General features: G+C 35.2%; 1 protein-coding gene across 1 annotated transcript; it reads left to right on the top strand.

Moving 5' to 3' along the window:
• The first annotated feature begins 9,286 nt into the window (after window positions 1-9,286).
• LOC113780852 (F-box/LRR-repeat protein At3g26922-like) lies at window positions 9,287-11,299 on the top strand. Its single transcript, XM_027326635.1, has 3 exons — window positions 9,287-9,340; window positions 9,776-10,618; window positions 10,746-11,299. The coding sequence occupies exons 1-3, from the start codon at window positions 9,287-9,289 to the stop codon at window positions 11,268-11,270; spliced, it is 1,422 nt and encodes a 473-aa protein (XP_027182436.1). The 3' UTR covers window positions 11,271-11,299.
• The last annotated feature ends 6,327 nt before the right edge of the window (window positions 11,300-17,626 follow it).

Genomic DNA, 17,626 nt, shown 5'->3' with positions numbered 1-17,626 from the left:
TTCGTAGTGTAAAATTCATCCATTCTTCTTCTTAAAGTTTCAACAGTTTGAAATTAGTTCCTTTGTTTCTCATGGAAGCTAGTCATAACACCAGTAGCATACAGTTTTTTTATGCCTAAGGGCATTAATTTGCAATCTGGCTATAAATGTAATAATAAAATGCACTAAGGAAACAGTTCAGGATGGTCTTTCCTACCTTCAACCAAGATAAAGGACTGTGCTACCACCAATTAAGGAATAGCTTTAAAAGTAAGACAAGCTGTTAAGGTCAAGGCACTTTTGTCTTATTATTGGATTTAATTCAAGGCAAATCATGTTCCTGCTACAATGCATTGCATTTTTAACAGCCTATTTTATGTTAATATTTGTATCTAAACCGCATTTTTTGGATATTTTAGTCTAGTTCACTAACTTTTTACTTATTGTATCATCAAGAAATAGTTTTGAATATGTCATAATATTGTGATGGAATTTCCCAATTTATTCATTTGGTGCCAATGATATACTAGTGTTGCCTTTGCGCCTAGAAAAGAGATTTATGGAAATTAAGAAATATGTCAGGTGTAATCACAAAAAAATTCATAGATAATGGAATAGTAAGTTGCTAAAACTATTAAATCAAATTCAATAGGACCATGTTGCTTTATTCTTAGAAGTCTTCTCACCAAAACCCCTTCCTTGTTAGGCGATTACTATTTACCAAATGTGGGGATAGTGTAATAGTTATATTTTAATATAAAGTGTAGATGGCCCTTATATAAGAGCACCGATATTGGCTCCCTTTCCCAAATAAATATTCGCCAATTTCAAGTTTGAATTAGGGTAAATATCTTCAAGCTCAAACTCAAATATATTAGTATTTGAATTTGACTTGACTCATTGGCATCCTTACTGTGTATTTATTGGGTTCATTTTGGTCAAATTGCTATGTGCTATATGTGACAGGTGTCGAGTCTGTACAATAATAAATACTTATTCAAGAAAAATACAAATTTTGCATATAGGGTGAGTAGGGTCGAATCCACAGGGATTGGAGATAATTCATTTCTTCTAGAGCTCAAAGTTTAGAGAATTTATATATAATTGAGGATAATTAAACAACTCAGATAAATTAAATAAATATAAACTAAATGACAATTTAACAAAATTAAATCAATTATGGATAATCTCTAACCAAGAAATAATTTCGAAAATGGTTCACTCAATTGATAATTGATGTAATGATAATTTCATTTATTCGCTGATAAACAAGTTATAACAATCAAACACGCGAAAACAATCAATTTCTCCTTACTGTATTAGTGATCAAGGTATGACCGTTAATCACTTCTCTAGTCAAGAAATAACCCTAGGTACGATCAAAGAGTTCAATTTTCCAATTGCCTTAAGAATTAAAGAAACCCTGTTTAAACCAAATAACACGCTACGAGAGTTATTTTAAGTTAGCTCATATGCCCCCCTGACACAAACCCAATTATGCCAGTCACCACTAATTTAAATCAATTAAATAATTATGAATTTAACTGCTCTAACTAGTTTTAGGTAATTAGATTAAATTAAATATCGGGCACCCTTGATATTCAAATAAAATAATAACCATAATAAATTAAATCAGAGAACTTACAAATACCAGTAAATAAAAGAAATAAAAATAATCAACTCGATTTCACAATTTTTGATGAATCAAATCCTTTGTTGTTTCTTGACTAGAATAAGAAGTTTAGCTCATCTTCATGGAAAACACCACGCACAAAATATTGGAGCTTATTACTGCGGCCATTCTCCCCAAAAAGATGAGATGAATTCTTGAGGAAAAGAGAAAGAAGTCCATCCTTTGTTTTCTTCCTTAAAATAAAAACAATACAAAACCCAAAACTACTACTACCACTACTCTATTCGGCTCGAGAAACAAGAAAAATAATGCAAAAGACAATACCATTCTGGTCTTGCTTCCTAATATTAGTAAACTGCTATTACTTAGCCGAATCAAAGTATAACAAATCTCATCCTATCCGAAAAGAAAGAATACGCCTCAATAGACAAAATAGCTAGCGTCCTAGTAGAAATCAAATATTATCTATCTGATGGAGCATCCGACTCTTGCAACTTCAATTCGAATTTTGGGGATCGTGTGCCAAATCCCAATCTTTCCGAACATGTAGAGTTAGACCTTGACGTGCCTACGTCGAATTACGCAGAAATCTAGTAAAAATCATGTTTTTAATCCCTTTTTTGTTTCGGATCCTTGCAACCAACACAATTACCAAATATAAGTAGAATCCGTCAATTAATGCAATATTTGGTCAAAATTAAAGGGAAAACAATCATGAATTTTATGACAAAAATGCAATCTATCAATTTCTTCCACACCTAAGTCATGCTTGTCCTCAAGCATGAGAATAACTAATAAAATACTACTAAGTCATTGAGTTCAAACAATGGTTATTACTCAAATTATCTATTGTCACGTTATAATTAAAATACATGTAAAGCATTAATGACTAATCTCTAAAAAATATCTCTCCGGTTAGCTTTTAAAACCCAAAACTTTTCCAATTTCCGATTAACTAATTTAAGAATATAAAATATTCAACCAACATTTGTCAGCAAATAGTTTGACTATTAAGCAAAATCTCAACATTAAGTTCCATGGATCAGCAGGCTAACAATTCATTCGCATTCTTCCACGTTTTTCACTACTAGCACATCTTTTTTTCTTTTCTAAAATATCCCTACAATTGAGTTTTTTTTCTCTTTTTTTTTTGAGGAATGTTTAGTCTTTAACCATTCAAACCTTTTGACACGAAGTCTGATATTAGCCAAATAAAGGAACCCAGTTACTCAACTCTCATCACTTAAAAATCACATACTCATAGTAATCACCATTTTTTAATGCGAAAGTCGATATTTTTGGTGAAAACCCCCGATTACTAGGCAACGACAACTAGCGGAGTGCAGCCAAACATAATCCATAAATAAGTACCAAAATAAAAGTAAAAACCACACGTCTTCTTCATTTTTCAAATATGGAGAACTATGATTAATAGGTAAACCAATTTACATGAAAAATGTCAGAAAAATATTTACAATACCTAGAAAAGTTAACTAAAAATTGTAAAAGTTACAAAATCTAAAATATTTACCAAAAAGACTCTCTTAAACTTAACCATGTCATCCTTAACGCGTCAAAGTATAAAATCTTAGCAATAGAAAATTTTGAGATGTCTAACCATCGTTTATCAGGGACAATAACAAATATGCACAAAGATAGGCAAAATTTGGATAAAATTTGAAAAAAAAAATCGAACAAAAAATTTTCCAACAAAAATACCTACATTTGCATTTTTCTAATATACTTCTCCCCCCACACCTAAATCTTACATTGTTCTCAATGTAAGAAATAAAGAACAAAATATGAAGTAAAAGGGACAACAAAACTTCTCTGAAAACTGAGGGGGTAGCAATCGGCTACGAGTCTGGAGCAAAAGGAGGGTTGAATCCCACGTGATGAAAATAGGCGTCCAAGTTCTTGCATCATGTTTGATGACACAAAATTGGCAGGGATGACGATGATGGCGCTGGGAGTAGCAAGCGGCAGAGATGAGCGGTGAACAGGAGCCCTAGGTAGTCCGTCATGTAGCTGGAGAGTGGAAAGAGAGAAAGAAAAAAGAAAGAAAGGAAAGATTGAATGCAGAAAGAAAGAAAAAGCAAAAGAGAAGAAAAAAAGGAAAAGAAAGAAAAAAAAAGAGAGAAAAAGAGAATGGAAAAAGAAAAGTAAAAGGAAGGCATTTCTTCCTAGTGCATGATCAGAAGGCGCAGGCACGTCAAAAAGACTGGGAGTCTTCTAACCTTACATCGTGAAATTTCTTTCCTAGCTCGCATTCAGGAAGCATGGGCACATCATAAAGACTGAGAGTTTTCTGATCATGACTTTGGGAATTTTCTTCCTTTTGCACATGTCCAGAAGACGCAGACACGTCAATCTTAAAATTCTGCACTTGTGAAAATAATGGACCCGTAAGTCAAATGCAGATATGCCTTGTGAAGGGCTAGTCTTCCGTCCACTAAATTAACAAAATCAAAATCAAACACACAAAACACAAGAATTCTGAAACAAAAATAATGAAAATGAACTAAAAACTAATTCAGTTGCCTCCCAATAAACGCCTTTCTTTAATATTTTTTGCTAGACATAAAGTATCATTTCTTAATTCGGTTGTAATTCGAGCTTTCTTGCAATTCGTGGCATTTTTTCAAGATCTAGATCGCCATTGAATGCAACATTCTTCTTTAACTTTTTGTCTATTTTCACATTATAAGTTGCTTTCAACCCATGATGCTTGTTCGTAGCAACTTTCAATTTACCACTACAATTAAATTCAGGAAATTCTCGCGCAAAAAGATTAATAGCATGAATGGCAAATACAGAATGAGAGTTAATAGGATGTGTCATTGTATCAAAAATATAAAAATGGACAACTTTTTCATCAAATTCCATTATAAGAGTACCCTTACTAACATCAATTTTAGTTTGGGAAGTACTCAAGAAGGGTCTTCCTAAGATAATGGGTGATGGACTTGGAGCACTTCTAACATCCATGTAAAACACATAAAAATTAGCAAGAAAAATTAATCCATCTATTGGCACTAAAACATTTTCAATTACTCCATCCGGATAAACAAATGTACGATCAGCCAATTGAATTATTACCCTTGTTTCTTTCAAAAGTCCTAAATTTAGAGAATCATACATTGATTTAAGCATCACGTTAATAGAAACCCCTAAATCTAGCATGACATTTTTAATTTTAGAATGTCCAATCTTACAAGGGATAGTAAACATATCTGGATCCCCACATTTAGGTGGCAATTTTCTTTGTAAAATCGTTGAGACATTCTCACCTACCACGATCTGCTCATCCCCTCTCAATTTCTTCTTGTTGACACACAAGTTCTTAAAGAATTTAGTGTATTTTGGTATTTGCTTGATCGCATCCAACAAAAGGATATTGATTGTTACCTTTCGAAACCTCTAGAATTTCTTTCTCTTTGTCTTGCTTTTCTGGCTTTTCCAACCTATTAGGAAAAGGCGGTGGATTAGATCTAACTTTAATTATAGAATCATGAATTACCTCTAAATTCACACTTCTCATTCCTTCCTTCTGAAACTCCTTTTTGATCCGATTTTTATTCTTATCTTTTGAAGTCACGAGTTCAGGTCCCTTAACTTCCTTCCCGCTTCTTAAGGTCATGGCGCTTACATTCTTCAGGTTCACTTCGGATAGAGATAGCAATTTTTCTTGAACTTGGGATTCCAGACGATTTGATTGATATTGCCATCTAACTTATTTATCTTTCATCTGATTAATTTAAGCCTTACTATTTTGCATGTCAGACTTCATTTTCTGTTGGAACCACATAGTGTTAGCAGTTAGTTCTTTCATCATGTTTTCTAATGATGGGCTTGAATTGGAAGAAGGAGCTTGTGGCTGATACTGATATTGTTGTTGGTACCCCTGTTGTCTGTTTAGCATAAAGTTCTGTTGTCTGTTTCCTCCATAGATGAGGTTCGGATGATCACTCCAACCTGGGTTATAGGTACTAGAGTATGGCTGATACTCCTCTCTTGGCACGGGCACGTGACTAGTCATATTTACATGTTCAACTCCTTCATCTTGTAATACACCTATTTGTGGGATGACTCGTGTCCTTACAAATACCACATGCTTTGGCCTACTGCAAATTTCCTACAGCCAACTGTCGAATAACCGAAGTTAATTTAGATAATTGTTGTTGAATTGATGAGCCATTTACCTCATTTACTCGGCGAGTATGGACATCCTTTCTTGTGCCAAATTGTTGAAAATTTTCTGCCATCCTTTCTATTAATTCCCAAGCTTCTTGAGGAGTATTATTCACCAAGGCGCCTCCACTGGCGGCATCTAAAAAGCTTCTGTCTCTAAAGAGTAAACCCTCGTAGAAATACTGAATCAGCAATTGTTCACTTATCTGGTGCTGAAGGCATCTAGTACACAGCTTCTTGAATCTTTTCCAGTAGTCATAAAGAGACTCCTCAGGATGCTGTGTAATGCCACGTATCTCTTTCCTCAGACTGGCAGCTCTGGATGTAGGAAAATATTTTTCTAAAAACTTCTTCTTTAGCTGTGCCTAGGTTGTGATACAACCTGCTGGCAGATAGTACAACCAATCTTTTGTTGAATCTTTAAGAGAAAAAGGAAATGCTCTCATTTTTGTCTATTCTTCAATAATCCTAGGGGGTTTCATACTTGTGCACACAACATCAAATTCTCGCAAATGTTTATGGGGTTCCTCACCTGGAAGACCTTGAAAAGGCGGTAAAAGGTGAATTGGACTAGATTTTAATTCAAAAGGGGTATTATCAGCTAAAGCAGGAAAAGTAATGCAAAGTGGTTGTTGGTGTAAATTTGGGGTAGCCAACTCCCTCAAAGTTCGAGCATTAACCATGATGACGTATTCTTGATCAGAATCACTCAAGATGGCACTAAAAGAATCCGCCAATTCGAGTTCTAAATGGAACCTCGGAGATGCAGCAATTGATTGCTCCTCTTTGTGTTTTCTAGTCTCCTTTCTTACTCTACATGGAATCTTCTCTATTTTAGGATCAAAAATTAATTCACCTGTACAAAAAAAAAATGGGGCATAAAATAGAAAAGTACCAGAAAATTAAAAATAAAATGAATTTAAAAAGAAACAAATTAACTAACGCCAGTCCTTGACAACGGCGCCAAAAATTGATAGGTGTCGAGCCTGTACAATAATGAATACCTATGAGAAAAATATAAATTTTGTATATAGGGTGAGAAGGATCAAATCCACAGGAACTGGGGATAATTCATTTACTCTAAAGCTCAAAGTTTGGGAAATTTTTATATAATTGAGGATAATTAAACAATTCAAATAAATTAAATAAAATTAAAACTAAATGACAATTTAACAAAATTAAATCAATTATGAATAATCTCTAACCAAAAAATAATTTCGAAGATGATTCACTCAATTGATCATCGATGCAATGATAATTTCATTTATTCGCTGATAAATAAGTTATAATGGTCAAACATGCAATGATAATCAACTTTTCCTTACTATATCAGTGATCATGGTACGACTATTAATCACTTCCCTAATCAAGAAATAACCCTAGGTACAATCATAGAGTTCAATTTCCCAATTGTCTTAAGAATTAAAGAAACCCTGTTTTGGCCAAATAACATGCTACGAGGGTTATTTTAAGTTAGTTCATATATCTCTTTGACATGAATCAAATCATACCAGTCACCACTAATTTAAAGTAATTAAACAATTACGGATTTAACTGCTCTAACTGGTTTTAGGTTATTAGATTAAAATAAATATCAGACGTCGTTGATATATAAATAAAATAATAACCGTAAGAAATTAAATCAGAGAACATACGAATATCAGTAAATAAAAGACATAAAAATAATCAATTCGTTTTCACAATTTTAGATGAATCAATTATCCTCTGTTATTTCTTGACTAGAATAAGAAGTTTATCTCATCTCCATGGAAAACGCCACGCGCGAAATATTGGAGGTTATTGCTGCGGCCATGCTTCCCAAAAAGATGAGATGAATTCCCGAGGAAAAGAGAAAGAATTCCGTCCTTTCGTTTCTTCCTGAGAATAAGAACAATACAAAACCCAAAACTACTACTACTACTTTATTCGACCCGAGAAAAAAAGAAAAGATAAGGCAAACGATAATGCCTTTCTGTCCTTGCTTCCTAATATTAGTAAACTACTATTACTTAGCCGAATCAAAGTATAACAAATCTCATCTTATCCGAAAAGAAAGAATACATCTCAACAAACAAAGTAGCTAGTGTCCTAGTTGAAATCAAATACTATCTATCTGATGGAGCATCCGACTCTTGCAACTTCAATTCGAATTTTAGAGATCATGTACCAAATCCCGATCTTCCCGGACATATAGAGTTAGACCTTGACATGCCTATGTCGAATTGCATAGAAATTTGGTAAAAATTATGTTTTTAATCCCTTTTTTTGCTCTCGATCCCCACAACCAACACAATTACCAAATAAAAGTAGTATCTGTCAATTACTGGAATATTTGGTTGAAATTAAAGGGAAAACAATTGTGAATTTTATGACAAAAATGTAACCTATCAATATGTGAAGTCAAAATCCAATCACCTTTTAGTCCTGCTTTTTAGATAATGTGTTGTATACATACTACTTCATTACAATAATTTCGTTGAAGGATATAATTTGGTAGATTATGGATTTTGACTTTCTTTTTTATTAAAAATTTATAATTTAAATACAAACAGAAAGAACATAAATTAAATAATTATTCAAAATTAGAATCTATAATCAGTATAAGTAATCGAGTAAGAGTGACATTTCATAATTTGTACGACGCATTTTTTTAGTTATCTAAGATAAGAAATGCATGAATTTGTGTTAACGACCTACACAAAAAAATGTATTTGTGTGATTTAAGATACAAAGAGATAATTTCCAACTCAGCAAATAGATTTTTAAGTAGCTAAGTATTAGCTCAACATCTCAAGTATATTGACAAATTTATATGTTGCTAGCCATAGAAAAACTGAGCACAAAATATTCGTACCCAAGAGCTTTTAGTGTTGATCACATGAATCACATTTTAGTGCAGTTAAAAAACAAGCTCCAAAAATACGTCGGAAATTAGGGGGTTTGGGATCTGCCAACGTGATATTAGTGTTTTTTTTTTTTAACTTACCATACATGCCTGAAAACTTAAATAGTACTGTAATAGAGCGGTATCTTTGTAATATAAGGGCAACCCCTAAATTAAATTGATTTATCCTTGCAATGGTAGTAGGTTGTGTATTTCAATAGCATATGTTTCCTCCCAAAAAAAAATTACTAAAGCAACGACTTTTATCAATACCTGTTCCCTATAAATAGAGGCTCTTTGCGATTTAGTAAAAATTGAAGGAAATAATTGTAATCATACGAAACCTCAAGGGGTGTCCGTGCAATTTATTGTTTTAACGGTTGGTTACCCACTCCTGCTTCAAATATGTATCCAAATCCGCAATTATTAAGCATTACTAATTCCTACTGCTATGAGGAAAAAGATTTCCCCACGCTAAGCTAACCAGGCTGATGGATGGTTTTAAGGATCATTAAATCATCGATTGAAGTTTGGCTATTCTAAGTTCAACAAAAACGTCTTGAAGTTTGGCTATTGTAGCAGCTAATTGTGTGCATTCCATGGAGAAAAAGGCGAAGAAGGCCCGTAGTGCACCACCGCAGTCGCGCCAGAAGGTGAAAGCTTCTCTCCTCTCGTCTCCCTTTTCTTTTGAGATTGTTTATTCTTGAGTTTATCTTATTTGCCACACTGCTGCGTCTTGGGCTTATCTTATCTATCAGCTTCTTTAATTTTTAGGGGTTTTCATTGAAAAACAATCATAAAAAGATGAATTGTTCATTCTCCTTTGTTGCCTTTTAAATTATCAAGTACTTTGGAATATGAAATCACGTCTTCTTTCGCTAGCTATATATCCAATATTGGATATTGGCAGCGTGGGCATATTACTTTGCATATTAATCTGCACCTGCGTTTTTGTAGATAAATATCTGATCAAAACTTGTATTTCTTGCTATGTTGATTGTGTCTTAGAGATTAAGCTTTACTTTTTTTTTTTAACCATACAACTTGTTCAAACCTGTCTTTTGAATGTGGAAATATTGCTTTTGCAGGATTGGATTGATCAGTTGCCGGAAGAAATTCTGGGAAACATATTGTCACGCATGGCGATGAAAGAGGCAGCAAGGACAAGTATCCTTTCTCGTAGGTGGAGGAACCTCTGGAAAGTTTATGGTAGCCATTTGGATTTTGATGCATCGGAAACAATGCGGCTTATGTTCGATGGGGTTAAAGAACGCCACATCGAAGCACCAAAATATCGAGATTGGGTTAATCAAGTCTTAGATTCCCATGAAGGTTCATCATTAGAACGACTGAGAATTGCTTTTGACTTGGGCGGGTCATATATTTATGCAACTGCTGTCGACAAATGGATCGACTTTGCCATCGTGAAAAGAGTCCAAAGGCTTGAAGTGGATCTGACTGCAGCTGCCGGATGTTATACGTGTTCTGATAGTGTCTATACTTTCCCGTCCTGGTTGCTGGATTTACCTTCTGATTTTCCGAGTTTTGACAGACTAACAGTCCTGTGCTTGAAGTCTGTTTCGATAACTGAAGAAGATCTGGCATACTTCTTATCAACATGTCCTTTCCTCGAGCAACTAACGGTGGAAAATTCTTCCTCTCTGCAAAACTTCAGAGTTTCGGGTCAGTCACTCAAGTTGAAGCACTTGGAGATTGGATATTGCCAGAAGTTGCAGAATGTTGAGGTTTCAGCTGCAAGTCTTGTATCTTTCAAATACGCCGGGCCAAGGATAAACATATGCCTAATAGAAGTTCCAGAACTCGCTTTAGTTTCCTTTAGTAATCAATACTGTGAGAAGTTCATCATCAATTCTCCAAGTTCTTTGTATCTCTCTCGGCTGGAGAAACTGGAATTGGATCTGAGGTTCACGGTAATATCGTTTAACAGTTTCTGCATTTTTATTTATGTGCTACTTGTTTGTCTTTGTTTCCTAAATTGTTCGCTGGTGCTGGTTTGCTTTTAACCATTAACTTCTGCTTTTAACATCTCGAGTGTAGGGTTCAGCAAGATGCGTAGGTTTTCCATCTAATTTTCCGGAATTCAGCAACCTTAAGCACATGGAATTGAAATTTGTAGCAGTTGCCGATGAAAGTGCTCTCTTCTTCAGCTCCATCATAGGTGCATCTCCTGGACTAATTAAGTTGACATTGAAGTATGACATTGATTGGGCAACAAGACACCAAACCTTATCAAATCCAGAAGTATTTAGAAACCAAGGAATGTTAGACGTGTGTGAGAAGGAGTGGGAAGAGCAAGCAAGGAGATACAGTCACAAGTGTCTCAACGTGATCGAATTTGTTGGTTGGGCTGGGATCAAGACCGATGTTCAACTTGCCAATTATTTGCTCGAGACTGCCATCTCACTAGAGAAGATCATAGTTGATTGCCGAATTCCTCGTTATACTCGAACAGCATGGAATGAAGAGCTCAGTCCAATGCCAAGGAACAGGGAAGCTGCTTTACTAAGTGCGAAGGAGCTTCAGAGGAAACTACCTCCCAGAGCCCAGTTGATTATAGTTTAGCGTTTGAAAATCCAATTCAACAGAACTATTCTGTTGTTATTGAGACTGTCATGTTTGGAGTGCTTGTTTATGTGTAGTTTCTGTTGGATCCTTAATCCAACATTGGACTTATATGTGAATAATTATGTATTGCAAACTGTCAATTAAGGTTAAACCCAATTAAAGTGATCAAATATAGTTTGGGTTTAATGTATCTAATAGGATGTGGGCCCTTTTATGTGTAGAAACTTATGGGCTCCTATTTCAATGATGGGCTGAAATAGGGCTCCAAAGGTAACAGGAATGTTACCTATAAATAGGGTTATGGTCCCCAGGTCACAGGTATCGTTTTAGTTGTCGTATTCCCTAATACCACAAAATACCTCTTCCCTGATATCCCATCGTCAGGAAAGATACCAGAGAGAAACTAAAGGCCTCTCTCAAAGGATCGGTGAATACCTGTTGATCTGGAAGGCCACCCCAAATCTCTAGGGATTCAAGTATCAAGGTTATCAATATGGATTCAGGTACGCTTCCGCTATTTTATCGTTTATTTATTTCTTAATAATCGCCATATAGATCTTGGGTTCAATAGGTGATGGTTTTCACCAGTGGTTAAATTTAGATAACCACCCTTACAAGTGGTATCAGAGCCCATATGGTTGATTATTGGGAAATAATTTGGATTTAGAAATTCATAATTTTTGAGTTTTTGTTCATATAGAACTATGATTAATTTTGGCTTTGCTTGCACGGCTAACAAGTCTTTGTTCCGTGGTTCATTGTCAAGTTCAATAATTGTTTCATGATACGGCTTCATGTTTCGGATTTGATATTTATTTTGGAAGTCTCGGTTGCTGATGGTATGAATTGCTGTGATAAACAATTGTTGTTCTAATGGCACGCAGTGTGATTTCATCCATATTGATGTCTTTATGCTTTCGTACAATTACATCAGATAACTCATGAATTCGGTCAACACTTGAAGTTAGTGGGCTCCATGAATTCTTACATATGAATTGATATGATATTTAAGTGGGCTCCATGGTAATCAAACTTTAGCCACGGTTCATTGGTATTTTAGTGTGCCAACTTCCTTTGTAAACCAATTTGGTTTCTGGCTTCGGGAGGTCTTTCGTCTTTTTCCCTGGTTTTAAGAATTAAAATTGACATGAAATATCCTGAGTTTCAATTTTTGTCCATAGTATTAATTTAGTTAATACTTGAGTTGTTTGACCTGTTTCTTTGTTTAAGGATATATATGCCTATATTTATGTTAAGGATATTAGGGTTTCTTTAATTTAAGTGAACCCTAATAAAGCTAATAAGATATTTAAGCCCTACAAAGTCCATATGTTTGGCCCACTATATATATAATTTTATAAAGTATTTATGGACTTAAAAAAAAAAAATTGGGCTTGAATAATAAATTGGGTCAAATTATGGATATGGACCTTTGGTCCAATAAGTTTTGATTCAATTAATTGTTTGATCAGAGTTAACTAAAGTTGACTTTGATCAAAATTTTGATTAATTTGTATAATTTTAAATTTGAATATTGGTATGATTATATATATTTTGGAATGAATTAATTGAAATAATATGCCACCAAAGTGACCTCTATTATGAAAATTAATTTATTTTAGAATATAACTAGTTGAGTACTTGTAATTTTATGAATATTGATCGGCCCAAAGGAAGGTCCATATTTAATAAAATTACATGTGCACTTGTGGTAATAAATACGTGATAATTATTTGGATTTTACATGTGATTTATAAATTGGCCCAAAGGAAAATTTATTTTCGACATGTTATTATTATCAGTATTTATTACTGCACCAAGATATCACTCACTAGTTAATATTTTTGTCCAAAGACGAAATATTAATGGAATATCGGTATCTTGAGATGGGACTACCATTATTTAAATTTATTATTGTTTTGATTTATGTGAGCTTGTTTTAATTATGTTATGTTTTCTGTTCAGTTGCGAATGATCTTACAAATATTACTTCCAACATCAATAATATTCCTATGCTGAATGGCACAAACTTCAAGTCCTGGAAAGAAAATCTCTTGATAGTACTTGGAGTAATGGATCTCGACCTTGCGTTAAGGGATGATTCTCCCCCACCTCTTACAGATCAAAGTACCTCTGATGAAAAGAGAAATAATGAGAGGTGGGAGAGATCAAATCGCTTGTGTCTGATGATCATTAAAAATGCCGTTCCAGAAGCATTCAGGGGAACAATGTCAGAAACGACTGTAACCGCTAAAGAGTTCCTTCAGAACATTGAAAAAAGGTTTGTCAAGAACGAAAAGGCTGAAGTTAGTACGCTCTTGACACGCCTGGTTTCAATGAAATATAGTGGTAAAGGCAATATCAGAAAGTATATCATGGAGATGTCTCATCTTGCTTCGAAATTAAATGCACTTAAGTTGAAACTCTCCGAAGAGTTACTAGTGCATTTGATTTTAATATCTCTTCCTACACAATTTAGCCAATTTAAGGTGAGTTACAATTGTCAAAAGGAGACTTGGTCTCTAAATGAACTCATCTCACACTGTGTAGAGGAAGAGGAAAGGTTGAAGCAAGAGCAGACAGAAAGTGCTCATCTGGTGTCAACCACTAATAATAAAAGTAAGGGACTTAAAAGAAAGAAGGAAAAAGGAGCTGCAGGTACAGCGCCACAAAAGAAACAACAAAAGAAATCAAATGATCAGGGAAAGAATAGTTGTTTCTTCTGTGGGGCTGAAGGGCATCAAAAGAAGCATTGCACCAACTATCACGCTTGGCGTGCTAAGAAAGGTATGCTTCTTAATTTGGTTTGTTCTGAGGTTAATTTAACTTCGGTACCTAGACACACATGGTGGTTAGATTCCGGTGCAACAACTCACATCAGTGTGTCTATGCAGGGTTGCCTGAATTGCCGAAAGCCCAATGATAGTGAAAGATATATCTGCGTGGGCGATGGCAAAACAGTTCAAGTTGAGGCAATTGGAGTTTTTAGATTATTGTTAAAGACCGGATTTTATTTGGATCTCAATGAGACATTTGTTGTACCGTCATTTAGACGGAATTTAATTTCTATTTCTGCTTTGGACAAATTTGGTTATTTCTGTTCATTTGGAAATGGAAAATTTGAATTGTTTCATGATTCAAAATTGGTTGGCTCTGGTTCTTTAATGCACTACGATAATCTATATTTAATTGACACAATTGTCTCATTTAATGAATCTCTGCATTTGAGTACTAGAGGAGTTAAAAGAAAATTAGCCAATGAGAATTCAGCTGCATTATGGCACAAGAGATTAGGACATATCTCCAAACGGAGAATGGAAAGACTTGTGTCAAATGAAATTCTCGACCCCTTGAATTTTACAGATTTTAATGATTGTATTAACTGTATAAAGGGGAAACAAACCAATAAAAGGAGATTTGAAGCCAATAGGTCCTTAGACGTCTTAGAACTTATACATACAGATATTTGTGGACCATTTCCTACATCTGCTTGGAATGGTCAACAATATTTTATAACGTTCATAGACGATTTTTCAAGATATGGCTACATATATCTCATTTCTGAAAAGTCACAGTCACTGGACGTGTTCAAAAAATTTTAAGGCCGAAGTTGAGAATCAACTCAACAAAAGAATTAAAAGCGTCAGATCTGACCGTGGTGGTGAGTACTATGGTAGATATGACGGTTCAGGTGAACAACGTCCAGGACCATTTGCTAAATACCTAGAGGAATGCGGTATCGTTCCACAGTACACTATGCCGGGTTCACCCACTATGAATGGTGTAGCTGAAAGACGAAATAGAACGCTTAAAGACATGGTAAGGAGTATGATATGTCATTCCACCTTACCAGAGTCACTCTGGGGAGAAGCACTTAAGACTGCAGCATATATTCTTAACAGAGTTCCAACTAAAGCAACTATCAAAACCCCTTATGAGCTTTGGACAGGGAAAAAGCCCAGTTTAAAGCATCTGCATGTTTGGGGGTGTCCAGCTGAGGCAAGGCCTTACAGGCCAAATGAAAAGAAACTGGATTCAAGAACGATTAGTTGTTATTTTATTGGATATTCTGAAAGATCCAGAGGTTACAAGTTTTATGATCCCACAGCCAAATCAATTTTTGAGACAGGAAATGCCCGGTTCTTTGAGGATGTCGAGTTTGGGGGAGAACATACAGTAAGGGACATTGTCTTTAAAGAGGAATATATTAATATTCCCACAGGTGTCATTACTCTTGCTCAGGACCCTATTCCTGAATTTGATCATGATACAACAAATCAAGACAATGTCGAAGAGCAAACTGTTATAGAAGAACAAACTCTTCCTCTTCAAGAACCAGTGCCATTAAGAAGATCCACTAGAGAAAGGAGAAGTGCAGTGCCAGATGATTACATTGTTTTTCTCCAAGAACATGAGGATGACTCTGGATTGATGGAAGATGATCCAATCAACTTCCGTCAAGCCATGGAAAGTTCAAATTCTCAAAAGTGGATCGATGCCATGAATGAGGAGATTAAATCCATGAAGGACAATGATGTTTGGGATCTTGTCCCATTGCCAGAAGGTGCGAAACCCATTGGTTGTAAATGGATATTTAAAATCAAAAGGGATTCGAAAGGCAATGTGGAAAGATTCAAAGCTCGTCTTGTCGCTAAGGGATTTACACAAAAAGAAGGTATCGACTATAAAGAAACCTTCTCTCCAGTCTCTTCAAAGGACTCCTTTAGAGTTATTATGGCATTAGTGGCACATTTTGATCTTGAGTTACATCAGATGGATGTAAAGACAGCGTTTCTCAATGGTAACATTGATGAGACGATTTATATGGTGCAACCAGAAAACTTTGTATCAGGAGATCCAAAGAATATGGTTTGCAAACTTAAAAAATCCATCTATGGGCTCAAACAAGCGTCTCGACAATGGTATTTCAAATTTCATCAGGTGATCATCTCATTTGGTTTTGAGATGAATTTAGTGGATGATTGTATATACCATAAGTTCTGTGGGAGCAAATATATTTTTCTGGTATTGTATGTTGATGACATTTTGCTTGCCAGCAACGATATTGGTCTATTGCATGAAACCAAGAAATTTCTAACTAAGAATTTTGAGATGAAAGATCTTGGTGATGCATCTTTTGTGTTAGGCATACAGATACACCGTGATCGCTCTCGGGGTATTTTAGGACTATCACAAAAGGGCTATATCGAAAAGGTCCTTAAAAGGTATGGCATGCAAAATTGTAAACCAGGTGACACCCCTGTGGCTAAAGGAGACAAATTTAGTCTTGAGCAGTGTCCCAAGAATGCTTTTGAGGAAAGAGAGATGCAAAAGATTCCTTATGCCTCAGCAGTAGGGAGTCTAATGTATGCTCAAGTATGTACGCGTCCGGATATTGCATACATTACTGGAATGTTGGGTAGATATTTGAGTAATCCTGGATTAGATCATTGGAAAGCAACCAAACGGGTCTTACGGTATCTACAGAAAACAAAAGACTACATGCTCACGTATCGGAAGTCAGATGAGTTGGAGATCATTGGGTATACTGATTCCGATTATGCTGGATGCAAAGATACTATGAAGTCAACGTCAGGCTATGTCTACTTGTTGGCTGGAGGTGCCATATCCTGGAAGAGTGCTGAACAGTCCCTCATAGCATCTTCCACTATGGCTGCAGAGTTTATAGCTTGTTATGAGGCATCCAATCAGGGAATTTGGCTGCGAAATTTCGTCACAGGATTACGTGTAGTGGATGGCATTGAAAGACCACTCAAATTATTCTGTGACAATAAGTCAGCAGTCTTATATTCCAATAACAATAGGAGCTCGACCAAATCTAAACATATAGATATCAAGTTCCTGACTGTTAAAGAAAGAGTGCAGAATGGACAGTTATCAATAGAGCACATCGGGACAAACTCCATGGTTGCGGATCCGCTTACTAAGGGATTGCCACCCAAAATGTTTCATGAGCATACTGCTCATATGGGTGTCGTGTTAAATGATGTATAGTTTTTGTGGGAGTTTGTTATTTTAAATGCTCTTATGATATTTTTCAGTTATTAAGGATTTAAGGATATTTTATGCATAAATAAAGTTTGGATTTATTTGCACTCTAATTTTGGTATGGTTTGATCTCATAAAATTTAAGGTGGACCAGTTGGAAATAGGCATGTTTTGGTCACATTACATGAAATTTTCATGCTACACATCCACATCATAATTCATGTCATTCAATTGCATTGATATATGTGACCATTGATGGGTCGAGTTACGAAATTGTAACAAAGGCCGCTTTGATCCTATATTGGTGTAATTGATGGACCGAATTGGTTGCAGATACATTGTGA

Source organism: Coffea eugenioides, chromosome 8, assembly GCF_003713205.1.
Source record: "Coffea eugenioides isolate CCC68of chromosome 8, Ceug_1.0, whole genome shotgun sequence".
Taxonomy (NCBI): Eukaryota; Viridiplantae; Streptophyta; class Magnoliopsida; order Gentianales; family Rubiaceae; genus Coffea; species Coffea eugenioides.
Note: the sequence above shows the minus strand (reverse complement) of the source record. Positions and strands in the feature narration are given on the sequence as shown.